At 39.2% G+C, this 22,210-nt stretch overlaps 2 protein-coding genes across 2 annotated transcripts in view; one reads left to right on the forward strand and one right to left on the reverse strand.

Annotated features, from left to right (window-relative positions):
- Positions 1 to 3,635: 3,635 nt before the first annotated feature.
- On the forward strand, positions 3,636 to 6,822 carry nkx2.4b (NK2 homeobox 4b). The gene is made up of 2 exons (XM_049590004.1): positions 3,636 to 4,926; positions 5,674 to 6,822. The coding sequence occupies exons 1-2, from the start codon at positions 4,428 to 4,430 to the stop codon at positions 6,354 to 6,356; spliced, it is 1,182 nt and encodes a 393-aa protein (XP_049445961.1). The 5' UTR covers positions 3,636 to 4,427; the 3' UTR covers positions 6,357 to 6,822.
- A 510-nt stretch (positions 6,823 to 7,332) lies between these two features.
- The window catches only part of xrn2 (5'-3' exoribonuclease 2), a 53,025-nt gene continuing 38,147 nt past the window's right edge, over positions 7,333 to 22,210 (reverse strand). The window contains exons 29-31 of the mRNA XM_049590389.1: positions 12,976 to 13,036; positions 10,575 to 10,788; positions 7,333 to 7,701 (exon numbers count right to left, since the gene is read on the reverse strand). Coding sequence (XP_049446346.1) covers positions 7,639 to 7,701; positions 10,575 to 10,788; positions 12,976 to 13,036 — 338 coding nt within the window. The 3' untranslated portion in view covers positions 7,333 to 7,638. The remainder of the gene's footprint in view (positions 7,702 to 10,574; positions 10,789 to 12,975; positions 13,037 to 22,210) is intronic.

The raw sequence follows: 22,210 nt of genomic DNA on the forward strand, positions 1-22,210 counted from the left end.
AACCCAACAGATGTAAACATTATAGCAGCTCAGTGTACTTACTCATGGCTGTTAAAGGTCCTTCTGTATGTATCTGCAAATAAACACTGTGTGGGAGTCTCTTTTTTAATTATTAAAGCATCTTATTTATAAAGCAGTCGGAGGTCGAGGACGCTGCTGCACTCTCACAGGCCTGAGGAAGCTTTTCATCTCTGATTTAAAGCAGGATTTTTTCCTTATTGATTAGAAAACGTGGAAGCAGAAAGTTCACTCACCTCCAGAGCCTGATGACACGCAGCTTCACAGTGGAGACAAGAAGCTTCAAACCTGAAAGACGTCAGTGGTTCTGTTGTTTCTGCTCATTCTCATTTACAGATATGAATATGTTCTACAAAACCATGGAGGTCCAGAATCTTGGTACTTCTGTCTGCAGGGAAACCTTGGAATTAAATAGAGACTTTGAAAACAGGAAGAAGGCTTAAGCAACATCTAAGTGACCAACAGCTCTGTCTGAATAAAAGTAAACTACAAATACACCTGCAAAAGAGCTCCAATTTATTTTTTATTATTTGGAATTTCATGTTCTCTTTATCAGTTAACTGTTCAGTTATAGTTTCTGTAAACTGTGCTCTCGATCCTGAAGGTGTAAAAAGCTGTCTCTATACTGCAATAAATACGTCTGGGGGAAAAATGCTTAAGAATTTTTTAAATATTTGCTGTCAGTCTTAATAACACTTAAGCATATTGTGTCTAAAGGTGCTGGAATCAGCTTATAAAATACAATAGTTTTGAAACTGAACAATGTAAACACCCACCAGGTTGCTAAAACCTCCAAATTCCCAATAAATACATAAATAATACTATAAGACCTGATTTCACACTATAACTCACTACACCTAGTAGTCTGCCTTGATACCTGGGAATATTCTGTATGATATTATATAACCTAAACTTTCGACAGAGAACCACAAACCTCCTAATCTGTGATCTAAGAATAATACCTAAACATACAAGTTAAACTCTCAATAAATTATCTAGACACTCTCTGAATTATAGTGATATTATAAGAGTGAGAAACAGCACTTAGTATCAAATAGCTAATTAATCATAAGGTAATAACACTTATTTATACCATATTTTATACAAATATAAATCAATAAATGAAATGTAACATTAAGTCACTGTAATATTATAATATTTGTCCTACAGTAGTCTGTATATTATAAGTGCAAGGTAAGTAATATAATACAATATAATAATATAACAGGATAAATGATAAAAGTTTAAACTTCCTTCAGTATAAATAATCCATCTTAAACTCATTATTAACTATCAAAGGTCCCTGTGGTGATATTATAATATTATTATTAAAAAAAACATCATTTAAGTTGCCATAAAGACGTTAGCAGCAGCGATGCATTATTAATCTATATAAATCTGTTGAGTACCAACGACACCAGTCAGTCTGTAACGTCATAGTGATATCAAAATATACTCTGTACACCTTTAAATATAAATTACCTTAAACTGATAAACTACCACAGACACATTTTAAAACTTCAAGGAACATTGTAATAATATACCATCATTCAAATCATGAAACAGTAGCATTTAAATCTGTACAATACTGAGGTAACATTTGAAACTTCAGAGTACCGAAGCAACATAGTCCCTATAGTGTTATAAAGCATACTAATAGGAATTAAAACACCTTGCAGCTGTAATTAATTCACCATTAACTCATCAGAAAGGATCTAATAGACATTCTATGTGTAAAATACTGCAGTGATAACACTAGAAAGACCATAAAGTAACTTTACAGTTCCTATATATTAAGGTATTATAAAATATAAAAACACCTTTTGGTATTTTGCTGTACTGTATTCACCTTAAACTCACCAGAAACTACCTCAAACATATTAGAGGTCCCATATGGACGTCTAATTTTTGTAAAAAGTCTCTTTAAGTTGCCATAAAGTCATTAAACAGTAGCAGAGGGACATTATAAATCTGTATCACAGTCTTCAGAGGTAACAGGATGTCCCTTTAGCAATGTTTAAGTGACATCATTATAAATATTATAAGAGTTAAAAACGTCTTTTAGCAGAATAAATTCACCTTAAACTCATTATAAACTACCATAAGGACATTATACTGTAAGTCACTGTGGAGATATTATTATTGTAACAGTTAAAAAGGCAGTAAGTCTCCATAAAGTCATTAAGTTTAGAGTAGCAAACCAGAAGCATTATATATAGAATATTACATGTTGAGACATATAGTGATAAAAGCTAATTAAAGGCCTTTCATCTGTAATTAATTCCCCGCTAACTCCTAATAAGATGCCTACAGGATTAAACAGCTGCCACAGTAAACATCTGTAAACACCATTAGCACCACATTAACTCCATACAGCTGTTTGCTCTCCGGTGTTTCCGGTCCGTCCGCTCCCGGCGGGTTACCTCTCTCTCACCGGCCGCAGCAGCAGCTCTGAGCCCGGCTGTGAAGCTCCGGTGTGGTCCCGGTCCCTCCTGCAGCTGAGCGGTTCACCGGAGAGCAAAAAGCGAAGAGTCGTTTTTAATCCGCCGCCGGAAAACTACAAAGAGCACGTGAGGTGACGTGACGCAGCAGGTCAGCAGGTGATTGGCTGCTCGGACTGTTGACACTGAGCTGAACTACAGCTGCACTTTTTAAAGGTGCATTATCATTGATGGTTACAGAGGAACCAGCAGGGGAATATATGCAGCTGGATACTGATATAGCCTAATGCGGGCAGGAGAAGGAAAACCATTTATTAAATTATTACAGTAATTAATTTAATTATTAGAGTTTAAAACCGCAGGAAAAAAGAGTTAGAAAATATGGGATATAACTGAATTTCGAAATGTATGGATTTTACTTTAATTTATGTTACACGTTTTAAAACATAATTAATTTCTTTTCTCTGTGGCTCAGACTTGTAGCTCCATCCGGATAATATTCTATAAATCAATAAGTGATAATAATTTAAAAAAGAACTTGCGGGTTTGAAATCTTCCAAAAGTCAAAAAAATCTCAAAGATATTACTTTTTTAATTTCACAATGTTGAGTCAATTTAAACTTTTGTTAGAATCAGACAGACATAAGCTGCTTAAACAAAAACAAAAAAGTGTACAACATTTATAGTGAATTATCATAAACATAATAAAATAAACTAAACAAAACGGACACAAATGAATAGTACGACGCAGTTAAATTAAACATTATAAAGTGTTTTGTTTCACAACTGTATACTTTACTAGCAATAAAATGGCAACATAAATATTTCTAAATACATCTAGATGTTTGATATGGCTGTCAGAAATTATAAAATAATAATTGTCGTGATAAAAAAGCAATAATTCACTGTAAAAAAAAGGCGCTTGGAAGCATAAAATTCAGGATAATAACAAAGTCGAATTAAAAATGTTTTTACAACATTTATCTTTATAATTAGTAAAGGAAAAAAAACTTTCTACTTCCGGTTCAATAATTGAACGAGTTACTGAGTCTTACAGTTAAAGTTGATGGTTAAAATTCAGATGGTTACAAATGTTTAATTTACAGAAAATAACTCTGACACGGTGTTTGAACATCTATTTGCAAATAATGGGTTCAATCAAATACAACAAAACAAACCATTCATTTCATCAGCATCCGGCATTAAACTGTACTTTTATGAATGGAAATTAAACGTAAACTTTATGTAAAGTGAGTTTCCGTGTTGCAGCTTTCATTTAGATCCATTCGTGCGTAATTGGAAATGAAACTGAGACAAGAGACCTGAACACGCACACACACTTTGAACTTAATTTGAGAATCTAGACAGTGAGGATTCCCAGTATGTGAATACTCTAAATATAAATGTGAATAAAACAGGCCTGTGTATCGTTTACAGCTGCTGATATTATTCTAATATCAACAATAATCATAAGGTACCGGTTGGCAGCCTGACAGCATGGTCAGTGACGTGATTCCAGCTCGACCAGTTTAGTTTGCATCATTGTTTGTGAGTAATATTAAATGGGATAATTATTTCAGTATTTAATAACAAAGTAAATTCGTGTAAAAGTGAAGCTCATCTGTGACTTTAAAGGAATTTGTGCCTTCGCGTTCTTGTTTGGGCCAAACTTCATAAAGCAAACAGCATCAGCAGAAGAAGAAAGAAGGTCCAAACCATTCTCTCCACTTACCTCTCTAATGTCAATTGCCATTGTTGGCTGCTGTGTCCGCGTCGCTCCGCCCCTCCATGTGTTGGAGTCTGAGTCCGGCGGGATAAGGGCAACTCGTCTCCTCCTGCAGCCGATCAGCTGGACTTCTTCCCAGGGAGACACAAGAAGCAAGAAGCCGGAGGGAGGGAGGGGGACGCAGGCACAGAGCCGCCGGACAGACCCGACCACATCCAGCCACAGCACGGGGTGTCCGCACCATGTCCTTCAGCCCAAAGCACTCCACCCCCTTCTCAGTCACCGACATTTTGAGCCCGATGGAGGACAGCTACCGGAGGTTTGGAGGTATGGATCCCGCAGCGGGGAGCCTCGGGTCCCAGCTGGGCGCCTACAGGCAGCCGCAAGTCTCCCAGCCCGGTATGCAGCACCATCAGCACCACCAGGCGCAGCAGCAGCATCAGCCGCCTCATCTCCATCACCACCATCACCACCATCACCATCACCACCTGTCCTCCTCTTCATCCTCATCCTCCTCCTCTTCCTCAGCCTCGGCCAGCGCAGCAGCAGCAGCCGCCGCTCTGGGACCCGGCGGGCCCTATCATGTGCCCCACGGGGTGCCGCAGTTCTCCGGGGCCGTCGGAGGGTTCTGCAACGGCGGCATCGGGAACGTCGGAGACTTGCCGTCCTACCAGGAGACGGTGAGGGGCGGAGGGGCGGCAGCGGCGTGGTACAGCAACCCGGAGCCCAGATACCCGACAAGTAAGAGCAGCTTTAATCAAAAGTTTGTTTTCATAACCTGAGAAGTTTGAAAGTTTTCAGTGTGACCTGGGCACTCCGGCCTGCTGCTTTTACGCACGGTGGAAAAATGTTCCTAAAATTTGTCTGAACTAAAAAGTGTTTGAAGTGACGTTTTATTGAATATTTTGTGGCTCCTCATTTTTTTTTTTTTTTTTACAATTATCTCCCTGTATTAGGACTTCAAATGGGCCTTCTCAGAATCCAGTTTAGTGACTTTAAAAAACTTTAATGTTCAAAGTTTACAGTTATTTAACGTATCTGTGGCGCTATAATGCTAATAACATTTTTAATCATCATATGGTGACCACTTACTCTTTATGGCCCTCCATATAGACTTTAATTGCTTTAAATCTTCTACCTCTTTACATAAACATTCATATAAAACTGTTATAATAATAAATAGCTGATATTTTTGCTTTGATAGTGGGAAATAATCTTGAATTTAAGTATAAGCTTAACGCCAGACGTTTACTTGTTTTCCCCACTAACTTTTTGGCTTATTTAATTTTTAGATTTAACATAACTTTATTTCTAAAATGTATTTTTGACAAGACATTTAATTAATTGGTATTTTACTACAACATGTCTGATATATTTTAGGATGTGAGTAATTAGTTTTTTTAAGCTAAATTAAACAATGAGCTCGTTTTTTTTTATCATTATCATTGTTTTTAAGTTAATTTAAACGTTGATTATTTCTTGGCTAAGTTTCCAGATTCATGGGCCCCTCTGCCGGGATGAACATGTCCGGGATGGTGGGCAGCTTGGCCGGGATGGACTCGACCGGCAAGTCCATGGTGACGCTGCACGCCGCGCCGCGGAGGAAGCGGCGGGTGCTCTTCTCCCAGGCGCAGGTGTACGAGCTGGAGCGGCGCTTCAAGCAGCAGAAGTACCTGTCCGCCCCGGAGAGGGAGCACCTGGCGGGACTGATCCACCTCACCCCGAACCAGGTGAAGATCTGGTTCCAGAACCACCGCTACAAGCTGAAGCGACAGGCCAAGGACAAGGTCGCGCAGCCGCTGCAGCAGGACGGAGGCGGTGGTGGCGGAGGAGGAGGAAGCGGTGGAGGTCTGTGCACGACGACTCACCGCTCCTCCTCAGTGTCCCCGGTGCTCTCCAAGAACGGTAAGGGGTGCCGGAACGACTCCAGCGGCTCCAACCAGACCGGAAACCGACAGAGCAGCTCGGGGGATGTGATGACTGCGACCCCACAGCAACAACAGCAGCAGCAGGTGAACCAGCTGTCATCCACGGAGGAGCTGGAGGATTTGTCTCCAAGTCCGCCGATGGGACTGCACGGTCAGATCAACATGACGCAGACGGACGCGGCGCTAATCGAGTACACAAACAGCATGATCGGCTCCAATTTACTGTACGGGAGAACTTGGTAGGGATACCGGGAGGCGGACAGACGGGAGCGGGCCTGCGGGGCATCATTCCTAGGTTGGATTTTTGGGATGAACCGGCTGGAGGACAGAAACAAGCACCAGACTCTTTTTCTTTCCGTGCGTAAAGTTCTGCTTCCTTTATGCACACAGGGACTCAAAAGACACTGAGTGGTTTTGAGCAGTAAGGTGCAAAAATAAACTGTATATTAGATCCTTGAACGTGGTCTGAATGTTCATAATGTATTTTCGCCTCTTCAGAACAAATATTTGTTAAGTCTTTCTTTTTTTGGTAACTGACAGATGTGACTGCTGCTGCATTTAAACCATAAAATCTAATTTGTGGAGATTCAGGATGAGGCACGCGCACTGTGCTTGCCACGACAAATTAAATTATTGCAGGTTTATATATGAAGTTAATACAAAATGAAGCAATAGAGGCCGGTTTGAGAAATAATCCCGGGCGGAAGTATACCAGCCGTATCTCGGTTCGTATTAAACGAATTGAGAAATATTTTCATTGGAAGTAAAATCAGTAAATATTCTTTGTCACAATTTGTTTCCAGTATTAAATAAATAATATTTTCATTTTGGACATTTCAATGTTTTTTTTTGTGGAGCCTGAAGCAAAAAAAAAAAGTAGTTCTTCTCAGTGTTTTTAAAATGTATCTTTGGAGCAACACCAATTTTAATTTTCAGCAGCGGTGGAGTCAGGCGGAAATGTGGATATAAACGGAGGTTTGCACCGCCACCGTGACGCTTAAATATACCGGAATATTCACCAGAAAATATTTCAGATGATCTGCAGTTAAATGTGCTGCGGTTTAATCTCAAATACCTCTTTGAGATTGTAAAGAAATCCTTATTCTATTGGGAGTTTTACTCAAAAAACAAGCGACTTTAAGTGTTTTTGCTGTTTAAGTAAAATTTAAATGTACATTTTAAAGTCTATTTTATAGAGGAGATTCCTGTTAGACAAACATAACCCCAACATCACTTTTATTTCACATGTTTTTTGTTAATTTTTCTAAACACATGAAACACTTTGGAGAGATCCATCTCAAAAAATAAGCACAATGGGACACTTTGTCCTTGACTCACTTGTATTTTACAAGTTTCACAGGCCGTTTGTCTTAAAAATCACAAGTTACAATACGTTTTTTTTTCATAAGTCGAATAAAAAGGAAAAAAAATGTACAAGAAGACAATAAAATGAAAAAACATGACATGTCTCCCCTACAAATAGTCGCCCACCCTGAAAGTCCCAAAGTCCAACGTTACTTTGAGTTTAATTCCAGTTGTATCTTCTGGATGGAGGAGGAGGAGGGTAACCTCTGCCGGAGCCGTAGCCCTGAAACACACACAAAAAATTAAGTTACAGCAAGTTCTGCTTTTAAAAAGAGGCACAATTTAAATAATACCACAACTACAAAGGCTAACAATAACAATAAAACAGTTAGAGGCACATCCATTTGGCAGCTACTCAGTGTAATTTAATTATTTCAATTTATATGTTTATTTAAATTATATTTTTCTTAAGGAAAACAAATGGCTAAATTTAGGGTTTTAATTGTGACTGAATCTATGGTTTTATGTAAAGTGTTAAATTCATTTTATAAACCACCACAATTCAAAAAATGAAAACACTTTTGTCAAACTTGGCACCTTCTTTTTTATGTTTTATTTTGTCCACTGGAACAACTGTATTAAAGGGACAGTTTAATTCTCTAATGAGGAAATGGTGCTAATCACAGACAGTGAGGTATGTAGGGTATTCAGATTAGTTGCTGCTGAATCTTTAAAAGTAAGTTTAAATTTTTCTGACTGTCACAAACTAAATTCCATTCGCCTCCATTACTTTTTGGTGATGGCAGAAACCTCAGACAGAGTCATAAAGTCAAAACTGTATGGACACTTATGTAGAGGAGTTAAATTTTGTGTGTGAACTGACCCTCAAATGCTCCTGTCCCACTGATTAAAAATCACTGGTTGATCACAAACACTTTTAGCCAAATAAACCAAACAAAAACATTTTAATTTTGTTTTTTTCAAACACTGAACTTCCTCTAAAGTCTTGTCAGTACATTTGAAACTTTTAAACAAAGCAGAAGACTTTGAGAGAGAAACTACAGACGCAATGTCCAAATGGGAAAACACTTCTTCAGAACAGAAAGCTGATGACCAATCAGAGCACAGTGAGCATGTGCAATTCATTCATTTTCAGTTTAAATTGTTGCAGTGAGTTTAACTGTCTCATGAATGTAACATGCTTTTTGAAACACCTTGAAAAGTACAAAAATTGTTCAGATTTAACAATATCTATATAAAAAAAACTAATGGATAATAAAGTAGAAAAAAATTAGTTGATTAATCAATTAGTTCATTGACCATAAGTAAATCATAATTGAAGTAATTTATGATGCAAAAACATTTAAAAGTTTGATACGGTTTTACATACTTGTTATAAATTGAGCATCTTTTGGGTTTTAGACTGTCAAGATAAGCACTTTTTTATACACTTCTTAATAATCTGCTGATATTTTACAGACAATTAATTGATTAATTGAATAAGTAACCAACAGATAAATCAATAACAGAAATAATATGGAAAATAGTAGTAGTAAATCTAGACTCACAAGTCAGTCTTCAGACGCTTTGCTTAACTAAAGACTGATGACTTTCTCCCTGATTTTGTGTTTAGATGGGCAGATACAATTTCAGAGTTTAAAAAAATCTCCCTACGTTGCAGAACCAATAGTAAATCTGCAGGGCGGTCCTTTAGTGGCTCGCTGAACTCTTGTGCTTGTAAACATGGTCCCGCTAGAAACACGTGTAGCGGTACAAAATGGCTCAGCCGCGCTCGCAGAAAACGCCGTCAAAGTTAGCAGATGTTTGTCGCGTTTGCGGCGACACGTTCTCGCCAACTAAAAGAAACAAACATAATCTTTTACAAGGCCATGACTCATCCGTCCAGCCGGACTATAGAGGGAATCGCCTTGTTGTTTACAAATACTTCCGGGTAGAATACCAGCAGAGCTTGTTTGTAAAGTCTGTAAACACAATGATTGAACAAACATTACTATTTCTGTGTGCACGTTTAGCTGGGCTAACCGCTGTTTGCCCTGTTAGCCGTTAGCAGTGTCTGTAATGGGTAATAACTCATTAAACGGTTCGTGAAAAAAAAATCTTTTCCAGCGGATATCTTAGTTACAACATGATTGAGCTAGCAAAGCAGTTTTGTGTTGCTATGTGTGGTATTTATTCAGTTTTGGGAAATCACGATGTCTAGAAAGCATCAGTGGCTGCAGCTGACAGTGTCAGCTAACACTAGCAGCAAAGGTAACATCAGGACGTCATCTGTTAAAAGCCTCTGATTGTCGGATACGACATGAAACTACTCCAGTTAGCTCAATCATGTTGTAACTAAGACATCCGCTGGAAAAAATATTTTCTTCACGGATAAGCACGTTTGATAAAATGGAGTTAAGTCTCTCGGCATCCATTTTCAAGCTCTCTGTGTGTTTGTTTCCTTGTGGACGAGAAAAGGGGGAGCGCACGTTTCCGAGAAGGCGTGTCCTTTTCAAAAATGCAAGAGGCGTTGCTTTGTTGCCGGCCGTTTTCGCCGGTGTGTTAAACACACTTTAGAAAGGAGTGTCCCCAGACTATCAGAAGGCGGAGATCTCTGATTGTCTGGTGGCAAGACTATAGTAAATCTATCAAAAAAGAATCAAGACATCTAAAAACGTTTAAAACCAACTTTGCATGATGTTATTCTGGAGAATAAATGTCAATTTAAATGTAAAAAAAAAAAAAAAACAGGACTGAAATTGAATATCACAAACAAAAATGCTCCTAAAAATTCACACTAGCATAACGAATGACAAGATTATCTCAAAGGAGTTTCATTCATTTCAGAACAAGTTGAGTGAACTGGGAGGACTGGTTCAGCATCATCAACCATCAACAGCCAATCAGATTTCAGGAATTGTAGCTCTGACTGGGAAATCCAAACTGTCTGGATACAAAACTTCAGCTCTTTACAACTTTTATTAATAAGATAACAGAAATTAAAAGTTTTTAGATTTTAGTTGTGTCATCAGCCTTTCTAGTCTCTGCTAGCAAAGACAACATGTTGAAGATGAAACTGTGACTCCGCCCACAACTCGTCAGCATACACATCATGTTTTTTAAGTGAAATCTCACTGACAGATTTTAAGTGTTTACCTGATGCTGTTGCCCCCGGTTGTCTCTCCGATCGTCCCTCCGATCATTCCTGCGATCGCGCCAGTCGTCTCTGCGGTTATCGTAGTGCTGGTGGTAGCTTCCTGCTGCTGCCCCTCCGCGGTTCATGTTCTGCTGGTACGCCGACTGCTGCATCTGCGTGGCCCGATCCCAACCGTGACCCCTGCTGCCCCCATACGGCTGCTGCTGCTGCTGCCTGGAGACACCAACACATCAAACCTGTTTAAGTACATTCTTAACAAGGTCTTAAATCAATACATTTATTTTTAAGAGCACTGTTTCTGTCTGAAGTGGATACAAAGACCTTGGGAGAAGAAGTACCTGCAGTGGAAATTCAAACATCCCTTAAGATGTTGATGCAGTTTCAACACTTTATCTTTGATCAGGAAGCACAAAATAAAACTCTACTACGTCAGATTTTTCAGGTAATCTCTGAAAATACTTTCCTGTAGTTTCAGAAGGAAGGAAGCCATTACAAATATATATCAACTTTTAATTAATTTCTGATGAATATGAGCTTTAACTCAAAAAGTGACACGCATTATCAGCTGGACAGTTTTATCCAATGTGGATGAAAAGAACCAGGAGTGCACGAATAAAAACCAGGGAGAGTTTTTTTGGCTTAATATTCGGCAGGACTGTAATTAAAAATCAAAAGCTCTACCTGCTTAATTCACCGGGCTGTGTATCATTAATATTAGAACAAATACAATATGGGAGATTTGGTGCCAAATTAGATTTTTTCAAGTGGTTCCGTGTTATAAAACAGGCCAAACTTCTTTATTTAATGATGTTTAAAGTTAGTCAACATCAATAACCAGCAGCTATTTTGATAATCTATTAATCGTGTCTGCTCCAATGTGATATTTAATTGCTTTTCTTCGTTTTTTATTGTTGGAAACTTAATTTCTTTGTGTTTTAGGACTGTTGATTGAACTAAATAACATTTAAAGACATCAGTTTGCACTCTGGGAAAAACTGACCGACATTTTTCTCTATTTATTTTATCTGCAGATTCACTAATAAAAATGATAATCATGAATTGTAGCTCTTAAAAAGAACCTAAACATAAAAAAAGCAAAATTCGGCTGAACTGAGCAAAGTTATGATTTAGGTTTGGAAGTGCCTGACCACAAAGAAGGACCAACTTTCTCTATTTGATTCTTCAACATCTGCCCTTAACTCAGCAAGTCCCATTTTATTTATTAAAAACCCCAAAAACAAGTCTGATTTTATCACTCAAGAAGTTTAGATGTTCGTGTTAGGGTGATTTTCCAGCCAACTGATAAAAAGCAGGACCCTCTGATCCAAAAAGCGAGGCGGTCTTTAACTCTGCTTTTAAGTGACCTCCCTAAAATCCCCATCGGCAGGCGTTTACTGAGGGATCGAGCTTTCAAAGACATAAAACAGCCTCTCCTCTCTGATGACTTTGCAAAGATGCACATGAAAGAAGAGTATGAAATGAACCATATTCACATATGGCTCAGATCGCCCTCATCCCGTGAAATTAGGCGGGCCGCATTGCGTCTGTGGGACTGAGCGTTGAGTCGGCACGCCACAGCCCTCCAAACCAACTGCTGGACAATGTGTCAATGCAGCAGTGATATTAAAAGTCTCTTCTTAGTAACAATGAGGAGAGAAGAAACTAAGAGCAGCAGCCCCATCCCTCATTACTGAACCATGTCACACTCTGGCCAGTGCTGGACTTAACCGATAATCCCCTCTTCTCCAAGTTCCTCCTGCGTTTCATTTGGTCCGGTCCTGAGTAGTTAAAGAAACTGTTTTCAGTCGCCGCTAATAACTACTGACCTGAGGTGACACCGAGCCACAATGGGCCTGAAAAGTTGAACTGGAGAACCTGATTAGGACTTTGGAGAGGGTCTGGAGCCAGAATCAATAGCCGGACTGTGCGGCGCAGGGAGCGACGCGGCCTCCAACAGCATTAGTGATGCCTCATTAAGTTGCACAAACCTCCTCGAGAGAAATTTGTTTTAGAGCGACAGGGAGAAATCTTAATTCAGCAACAGCAGCAGCCCCCCTGACGGAGGAAAGCAGAGTAAAATCTACAAGAACCACAAACCTTGACATGTTAAATACACTGTGGTTGTAAAAAGGAAACGTACAGAGGGAAGTTTGAAGGAAAGGATGTGAAAATTTCAAACTAACTTTCAATGCCGTGGTCGATAAAGTCCTTGGCTGATAGCGTACCAAAGACTAAGTCCTATTTTTGAGTTTAAAGGATGAAAACTAACACTTCCCCTCTTTTTCGTGAATCTGTGTTTATATCAAACTTAGAAGGAAATGCCAGAATGTTAACCATGAACTTCCAGCGACAGTCACAAAATGCACGTGCACAAAAACACAGACAAACCAGCCGACTCACCTTGGATATTGGGGCTGGTGGAAGGAGGGAGGCGCTCCCAGCAAACTGTTCTGTCTGGAATCTGCGGAGAACAAAAGACGACATGTTCAGAAGTGGTTCTGGTGAGCTAAGTTTGAAGTTTAGAAAGACGCAGAGAGGAAACAGACCAACGATAAACGACAATTTATCCTCAGTTTGACCTTTTAATGCAACATGGAAACAGCAGAACGAGCAGGTTGTTTTTCTTTTGTGTGCTACCTCAAACTTAATTCACTTAAAATATTCAATGTGATCATAAAAAAAAGGAGACACATTCACATCACCTGAATCGACTTTTCTGAGTTAAACTGCGATGGAACCTGAGAAAATCCTCCAGTTTCATTGTTTAGAGGCGAAAACTTGAAGGATTTGACATTAAACATGGATACTAATTAACCCAATTCAGGTCAGCTTTAACCTTGAAGATTAAAAAAAAAAGAAATGGAAAAAGAAAAATACCAACTATTTCATTTCTGTCATGGATACAGAACGAATCAGTTGTCATGATAAAATTAAGCTCTTTCAAAACGTCGAATCGCGGCGGCTCTGGAGGGTGGAGGTGGAGGGTGGGAGACGAGGGAGAGCAGGAGCGCCACATTTGCATTTTTTGTTCAGAAAATGAAATAAGCATTCAGCCGGCAGCATTGTGGACGCCTCAAGTACCCTGGTTCCATCGCTGCAAGCCCTTCACAAAGACACACTTAAAAAAAAAAAAAAAAAAAAAAATAGAGAAGGAGAAAAAAAAAAAAAAAAGGAGCTAACGGCTTCTTCCAGATTCACTGTTGCCAAGGCGATGACCAGCTGCGAGCCGCAGACTTGTTTGTTTATAGGGGCAGGCCTGCTGAGTGGCTCAGCTCAGGGTGGGTGAAGGGTGCCATGAAAAGGACCCTGAGGCTCACAGTTACAAACCTGGGAAGGATTTAGCTGATACCAGTTGACAGAAGGCAAAACTGAGTGTAGATGTTATCAGGCTGGGCAGTGTGACCAAAAATGAACATAACAATAACTTTACATATTTACAACTAGGGATGCGACTAATTATTATTTTCTTGATAGATTAATTTGTTTAGACCTGAAACAATCAGATCAATTGATTAGTAAAATGACAGAAAAGGACATTTTTAAAGGGGACCTATTACTGTTTTCCTTAATTTCTGTCATATATATCATATTACAGAGGCGGCTGTTCATCTTAAATGTGGCCAAAGTTTAAATTAATAAGGTAAACCTGCATAAAAGTAATTCCTGTTGGCAAAAACCTCTATTTCAAACAGTTCTGATTACTCCACTTCCAATTTTTTTGCTACTTTTGAGACAAGCTGACATCAGCTCGTGCAGATTTCTTTACAGGGTGATCTGCTCCAGGTACGCTACTGCAAGTGTTTACATTACGTAGCCTACACTACTGCATGTAGCTACATGCTAATGTCAGGTAAACACGTAATCTTGGTTGTTGACGTCGTAAACGTTTCCCCGATTTCGGATCATATTCCTGCTGGAACATGTCCAGTTGTGTTTAGAGGCTTTTATTGGTGATGTTTTGCGGTAGAACCTGCCGCTATCCTTCATTAGTCATTCCGCAGCTGCAGTGTTGGTGCCCAGATGCAGGAGAACCAGAGGCGCTGACCAATCAAAGCAGACTGGGCTTTTTCGGGAGGAGTGCTTAAAGAGACACACACTAAAACGGAGTGTTTCAGACAGAGGGTGAATAAAGGTGTTCCAGCACAGACAGTGTGATTGGGAAAAACAAGTTTTTTGACCATCAAAGCGTGTAAATATGCTAGTATGAATCCGAAAAGGGCACAGAAGGTCATCTTCAAGCAAATATTCTATTTTCAGTTTCTCAAATGTGAATGGTTCTTCTAAAGTCAGATTTCTATCCAAATGTAGCACTAACTCTTAATAAAATCTGCAAACAAATATTCATTCAGATAAACAGTCTGTAGCAAGTGCCATAAAACTACTAGAGAAGAAGAGGATACAACGAGAGGAGGTCATTCGCAGAGCCCCAGTCACAGCTCGAACGAAAAATATGACATTGTTTGTTTCATGTATTAATATGATGAAGGATACAGTCTCCTTATACCTCTGCACATGTGATATTTTAAGGTCTTCAGTGACATTAAAGGTACATGCTTAGTGTACGTCCATTTTGTTTTGTTTTTATCAATACATCAACTTTTTCACCTGAGTCATTTCCACTCGCTTTCCAAAACAGGTGGATAGACATGCACTTTCTGATAGTCAACTAAATATCTCTGGGTTTAGGACTATTGGTGAGACAGGACATTTGAAGATGTCACGTTGGACTCTGGAGACATGTTATGGACCAAATGAGTCATTGATTAATCTAGAGGATAACAGGCAAATTAAACCATGATGAAAATAACCATATGTTCTGTTATTTTTCTGATTGATTTGTTTAGTCAGAGAGAAATGCACCCATTTTGAGTTCCGAAAGACGGAAAAAGAAGGTAACATCATGTGACTGATTATTTTGTCCAACCAACAGTTACAACTCAGACACAACTCAAAGAGACTCAATTTAAAACACCATTTGAAAAGGTAAAACCAGAAAATATTTGGGAGTTCTTCCTATAACGTCATGATTTAAACAACATTTCAATCCCCAAAGTAATTGCAGATTCATTTCAGCTCTACTTGCATCACAAACCAATTGACAAAATTGATTGACAATAAACATTTTTACCTCAAAAGACACAAAACCAAACCACCACATTCTCTAGTACTTTCCAAATTCCGTCAAAACTACCATCCCAGCTGTATATACGTAAATATGTATTTACATGATCTGAGAGTTTGTATTTTAAAATGGTTCATGATTTTACTCATAATGTTTCTGGATATTTAGCTTTAAATGGATGAAGAAATTAACATGATGCGAGATGAGGTGTTTTCTGGGAACTGGGAAAACTTTTACTATACATGACGACATCAGCCTAAATAATGTCTCTCCTGGCTTTTAGCCTCAATACATTTTCAGTTTTTCAGAAGGTGTTCTGGTTATTGTGGTGGTTTAGCCACAATAAAAGTTCAAACATTCATGCCTCCATCAGATTAAACTGAAATATCTTTGATGATCATCTGACTTTGCATACTAGTTTATGAACAAATACCTGCAGAACTAATGACATCCCCATCAGCACCATCAGCACTTTGCGTTAAGTGCTGGTTAGCTAATGTTGGCATGCTAGCACGCTAAACTAAGATAGTGAACATGAAAAACATTATACCTCCTCGACAACGATATGTAGGCAGCATCCTACATTAACATTAAAACTTAGAAATTAAAAAAAAATAATGACGAAACAATTTTTTTTGCTGCAGGTTTACAAATCTTCTGTGCAAAAGGAGCCTCGATCACGTTGGATAACCGAAACTCATCAAAGCAAAAATTCAGTAGTGTCTAAAACTTTGGGATACTGAGGGGCGAATATTAAGCACTTTGGAACCAACATAAATCATTAACGAGGAAGAAAAGGATTAAAATTATCTGTCTTATGACCTGGTAACTTAAAAGGGAAGTGAGGCAGGAAATATTCAACCAGTTCTCTGCTGCAAAAAGTAGTAAACACAAAATTATCAGCCAGCAGGCAGACTGCTGTCGGCACATTATCATTTTGTTTTTGTCATTCAGTTTTCATGTTTGATTATCTCCTCCACCAACAAACTTTAAGTGGACCACCCAGTTGGGCTCCAATTATAACTCCACAACACTCTGGTCTTCTTTTCCTCATCGCCAGCGATGACTCAAAAGAGAGAATTACAAGTGGACACCTGTCAATCTCCTTAATTAACAATGATCTGAAAGTGTATAGACCTCCAGTCTGTGTCGGACAAAAGCCAACAAAGGATTACGCTTTAAATCCTTAAAACATGCTGTGTCCACTGTATTAACGTGGGGATTACAACCACGCTAAACAACTAAATGTCTCTCTCCACCTCTTTTCAATTAGTTCAGCGACTATTTGACTCAGCTCCCGTCCAGCCGGCTCAGGTCTGACAACAGATGCAGAACAGTAACTTTTCTGTGGACAGACGGACTCACAAAACTTCATCTGCCACTACTGCTTCACAAGACGAGTATACAGTTTAGAAAAGATTAAAACCTCTAAATGACAGACAGCTGAGCGTTCTACGGTTAAAATCCGAAGTAGAAGATTTCTCTGGTGTCAATATTTATCACAAAGAATAACAAAGACCCGATGATACCTGACTTCCCGTACAAAATAAACCAAATTTCTATAAAACTGTTGGAGCAAAGAATAAATCAGAACAACTAAGAATGTGACAAAGAATTCAATACTATGGGCACATTTTGTCCAGTACTCAAAAAGCCTTGAGGTACCAAGCATTATGAATTACATCAAGCAGAAAAAAATGATGTGCAATACATTATTGCCACACATGTATACTGCCAGATATTAATACATACTTTCAACATATTGTACCGCAGTAACCAGAACTATAACTATAATATTATTACTTTCATTAATGTTGTTGTAAGCTACTGTCATTACCTGCATCTCTCTCTCTCTCTCTCTCTCTCTCTCTCTCTCTCTCTCTCTCTCTCTTTCTCTCTCTCATTGTGTCATACGGATTACTGTTAATTTATTATGCTGATCTGTTCTGTACGACATCTATTGCACGTCTGTCCGTCCTGGAAGAGGGATCCCTCCTCAGTTGCTCTTCCTGAGGTTTCTACCGTTTTTTTTCCCCGTTAAAGGGGTTTTTTTGGGGAGTTTTTCCTTATTCGCTGTGAGGGTCATAAGGACAGAGGGATGTCGTATGCTGTGAAGCCCTGTGAGGCAAATTGTGATTTGTGATATTGGGCTCTATAAATAAAATTGATTGATTGATTGATTTAACAGTGTTCCACTCTTACAATTTATATCCAATAAAACTATTCTTATAGGTAAACCTCAAACCTCTCTCACTTATTTCTTGGTTTTTAATTACATCCTTGGAGTCGATAAATACAGAGTTATTGTCAGGTCCTTGAATACCTTCTAACCCACTACAGAAGAAGTTTCTGGTAAAGTCCTGATGAATAGTTTTCAAGCTGTATCTCTGAGGTTTCAGAGCTGACATCAATGTGGGAATAAATTCACTTATTGTGAAAAGAAACGACAGAAATCTCCTGGCTTATCCTAAAGTATTAAAAAGTAAATCTAATGTTTTATAGGACATTTCTAAGACTTTCTTCTTGACATGAGAGAAAAGTTTTGTGAAAATACAGAGAATAGAAATCCTGTCATCACCAAGGCCACATGAATCTGGTGACTCCTTGTTATTGAAGTTGGTTCGCCAGCCAGAGTGAGCAGCTATTATGTGCAATTGTTATTCTCAAGTGGCTGGGGAGTTGGGAGGCTTATCAGCCACTGTGGCTGCTGGATGAATCCGTTACTTTGCTGCCCTGGTTAAAATTTGGTGTCACTGTGTGTCAAAGACAATAATGGCCACCAGCAGAGATTCCCTGGCTGGTTATTAAACACCAGCTGGTCTGACGGCGGTGCACAAAGCCCTGCAGCATGTTTCAGAGGCAGCGTGTTGACACATCACGGCAGGAGGTAGCAGCGCTGTCAAAGGGGGAAGTTAACTTTGGTTTCAACCCTCTTCAGAGCGCATCACACACCAAATCAAACGGGATCCTCCCGGATGCTTTTATCAGAGGGGGCCACTGTGTCCAGCGGACCCACTCGACAGTCTCATTACTGGCCCAGGTCTCCCACAACGCTAATCAGCAACCAACCCCCCTTCCAAAAAAAAAAAAAAAAAAAAATCACAAAAGCTCAGAGCAGCAAAGCCTGCAGTGATTACTGGCCAAGCAGAGGATTGGCCCTGAGAAAGTGTAATCTGAACAAAAGCAAGTCTCTGGGCTCCTGCTGCAGAATAAGGCCTACTTGTCTGGATAATCACATTCCTTGGGATGGCAATATTATAGTTGAGTAAGTCCAGATTTTACCATTAATGTTAAACAGAAATCAGAGTATTTTAAAATAATTCCAGGTGCTGATAGTTAAAAATGTTATTTTAGATCAAAGTTGAGCATGTGATGGTAATCGCTTGAGGGAAAAGTCAGAGATTCACAGCTTTAAACATTCAAAATTATGCAGAAATCAAATCTAATACCAGTGCTACCTTTGAAAATGCCATTTAAGCTCCTGGTGCTTGATATCATAAACTTGACATAATAAATATAATGAGAATCAGCCACACTGAACATTGGCAAATACTCCTATTAGTTAAAGTAATAATTTCCCCAACGAAGATGGAAAATGTTGAGATCTAAAAAGAGAATATCCTGGACTGCTAATTGGTGAGTCTAACATTAAGAACGAGCAGCAGAGGCCAGGGGAGGTGCTACTGCAATCCGGAGGAGCCAAAACCCCCCATTTGCATCAAGTGCCACCAGAATAGCTGCGACTCCCCCGCACGCCATCAGTGGGCAGATGAGATTATTCATCTACTTGCAAATTGGCACATCAAAGTCAAACTGCAGAAGAGCTGGCAGAGGACCACGGGGCCGAGGCCGAGCACATACCGTGATTAGGAGAGAGAGATTTTGCCTCCACGTGTGATGACGCTCAACAGTCCCTCACGTGATGAACAGAAGGCAGATATGTAATCATATACACCAAATTTCTTTGAGTCTTAAAAAGAAAATTTTCCATCTTTTTGTGGATTTTTCTAATAAGTGTTGATGGTAAATGTAGTCAATTGAAGCAACAAATTTTTAATGCGTGCAATATTGATGGAGAAAGCGGAGTTGCCGGCTGTGCCTTCATGTACCAGGATGCATTGCACGGAAGCTTTGTGAGCCAAAACATACTGTTCGGTCAGTAGTCATCTTCCCTCTTGGCCCTGCTGGTCTTGGTTGTCTTATCCAGTTTATCCTCTGGATCTTGGAGAAGGTCTCCAACAACCTCTGTCCAAAACTTTCATGCAAAGTAATGCACTCACAAGTAATGTGTGAACCCTACATATGCAGCCGCAGCCTCTCTCTGTTGCACTTCTTTGGCCGTATACTCTGGTTCGAATAATTACAGCTAAATATCCAACTGAGCCAAAACACTGAAATGTATCCTGTCCATAACATCTTCAGCACTCATATTTTGGGATATTTTTTCACTGTTGGAGATGTAGTTAGTTTGCAGAACAAGGAAAGAGAACAAGGAACAATCCAAGCTGAAACAGTCTGTAGTGCTTCTTCGTGCCCAACAATGCCACTGTAACATCAAATGATGGCACTGGATGTTGTTAGAACAGAGTTTGCAGGTTTGAACTCAGCTTTCTTGGTCAGTACAGCATGCACTGAGGAATTATTGCTTCAGCTGACTTCGTTTACCATCAACGCTGATTGGTCATCCATATAAATGGTTGTGAATTTTCCCTTTTTTGAACAAATAATCTTTTTCTTATCCAGGCACTGCAGGTAAGTATAATGGAAAATATGGTCCTGTGCAGAGCTAGGTCTTATGTAGAAACACAGTTATTAGAGCTATTAGGTTCAGTGGTAGGTTTAATGCTTTGAAACATCATTAATGTGGACTTTCATGCAGAAAAGCTTGACTCTTTTAAGACTCTCTTTTTGTTTCATTAAGACCTCATAAAGTCAAATTCAAGACTATTTAATGACTTTTAAGGCTTCATATTTATAAAGTTCAATTTGAGACTTTTTAAGGAGCCGTAGAAACCCTGAAGAAGCAGGTTCTCTGCTCTAGCTCAAGGACACATCGGCAGGCCACACAACAGCAGGTGAGGAGAGAGGGAATGCTAATGGCACTTGTAAATTAGCAGAGTACTTATTGGATCTTGGAGCTGATGTTGGTTTTGTTCATTACTTTTCCCATCTGATACTAGTTTTAAAAACTTGTGTTAGAGACACAAACTGCATTTAACCTGCATGATCTTTGTTTTAAAACAAAAGATAGGACCATGACTAGACTCATCCCACACACATATCTGTGCCCCCGATCTGAGTCCTTAAGAGCTGTGTACCCAGTACTTGTATATACACACACACCTAAACACTGATCAAATATGTATCTGACTACTAGTATCTAAATTGTGTTCTCGACACCACCATAACTTAATGATTAAAAGATTCTGATTCTTTTAATAATGTTTTAGAAAAAGTTTGTATTTTTCTGGTCTTAAATGCAGCGGCACATGTAATTGATCCAACTGTTCTATCGTAGTGAAGTAGCAGTTTTATCTGACATCATATCCACAGTATTATCTTTGTCCAGTTTTTCCTGCGTAAATAACCTCTGCAAAAACCAACAGCAATTGTCCAACCCTAACTGTATATGTCTTCCCCCCGTCTTCATTAAAACACATTTATACAAAAATGTGGCATCATGCGTGTGTGTTGGTTGTGTTCCTCCGCCAACAAGATGCTGTTTACATCTATTCTCTGCCCAGACTGTTATGTACTGAAGATTTTGAAAGAATTTATAAAAATTAGCAAGTGTATTTTTTTTGCAAATCTTCAACATGTCAGCACAAAAGATCTAAACAATCACCACAGTATCATGAGCACCCAAGATTAATGTAATCGATTCAGTGCCCTTTTGTTCCTGAGATATGATGCTAAAAAATGGCCATTAAAGTTAATGGCCAGAAGAGTTATGGCAGAGATATCACGTTCATGAGAATGAGACGTATGGACAACCTGAAAACATGATGCCCCTGGGCGGCTGTGGCTCAGAGGTAAAGCGGGTCGTCCACCAATCAGAAAATCAGCGGTTCGGTCCTAAATTGCTCCCGATGATGCTTCCATCGGTGTGTGAGTGTGTTAAAAACTGAGTAGCAGGTGACACCTTGTATGGTAGAATGCACCAGTGTATGAATGTGTGTGTGAGTGTGTGTGTGTGTGTGAATAGGTGAATGTGACTCGTAGTATAAAAAGCACTTTGAGTGATCGGATGACTAAAAAGGAGCTATACAAATGCAGGTCCATTTACCATTTACAGAGGCATTATAGGGGCATTCGCACACCAAGTTTTCCCCCGGCTGTCTTTAACCTTGGGGCATTACAAAACTTTGGCTAGTCTTAAAAAACAGCAATGATTGCATAAAGTTTCTATTTTTTTAATGTAGAATGAGCACAGAGTGAAATGCAAACAGTAATAACCACCTTGTGCTGTAACTAAATAAAAAGCATACAACTGCTGTTCCAAAGAGAAGTGTG

Source organism: Epinephelus fuscoguttatus, linkage group LG11 (assembly GCF_011397635.1).
Source record: "Epinephelus fuscoguttatus linkage group LG11, E.fuscoguttatus.final_Chr_v1".
In the NCBI taxonomy this organism is placed as follows: Eukaryota; Metazoa; Chordata; class Actinopteri; order Perciformes; family Serranidae; genus Epinephelus; species Epinephelus fuscoguttatus.

What these genes read in the sequence shown, in the direction of transcription:
- nkx2.4b (XM_049590004.1), top strand. Translation starts at nt 4,428, where the DNA reads ATGTCCTTCAGCCCAAAGCACTCCACCCCCTTCTCAGTCACCGACATT. An exon ending in GGAGCCCAGATACCCGACAA is followed by an intron (nt 4,927 to 5,673) that starts GTAAGAGCAGCT and finishes TTCTTGGCTAAG; the next exon opens with TTTCCAGATTCATGGGCCCC.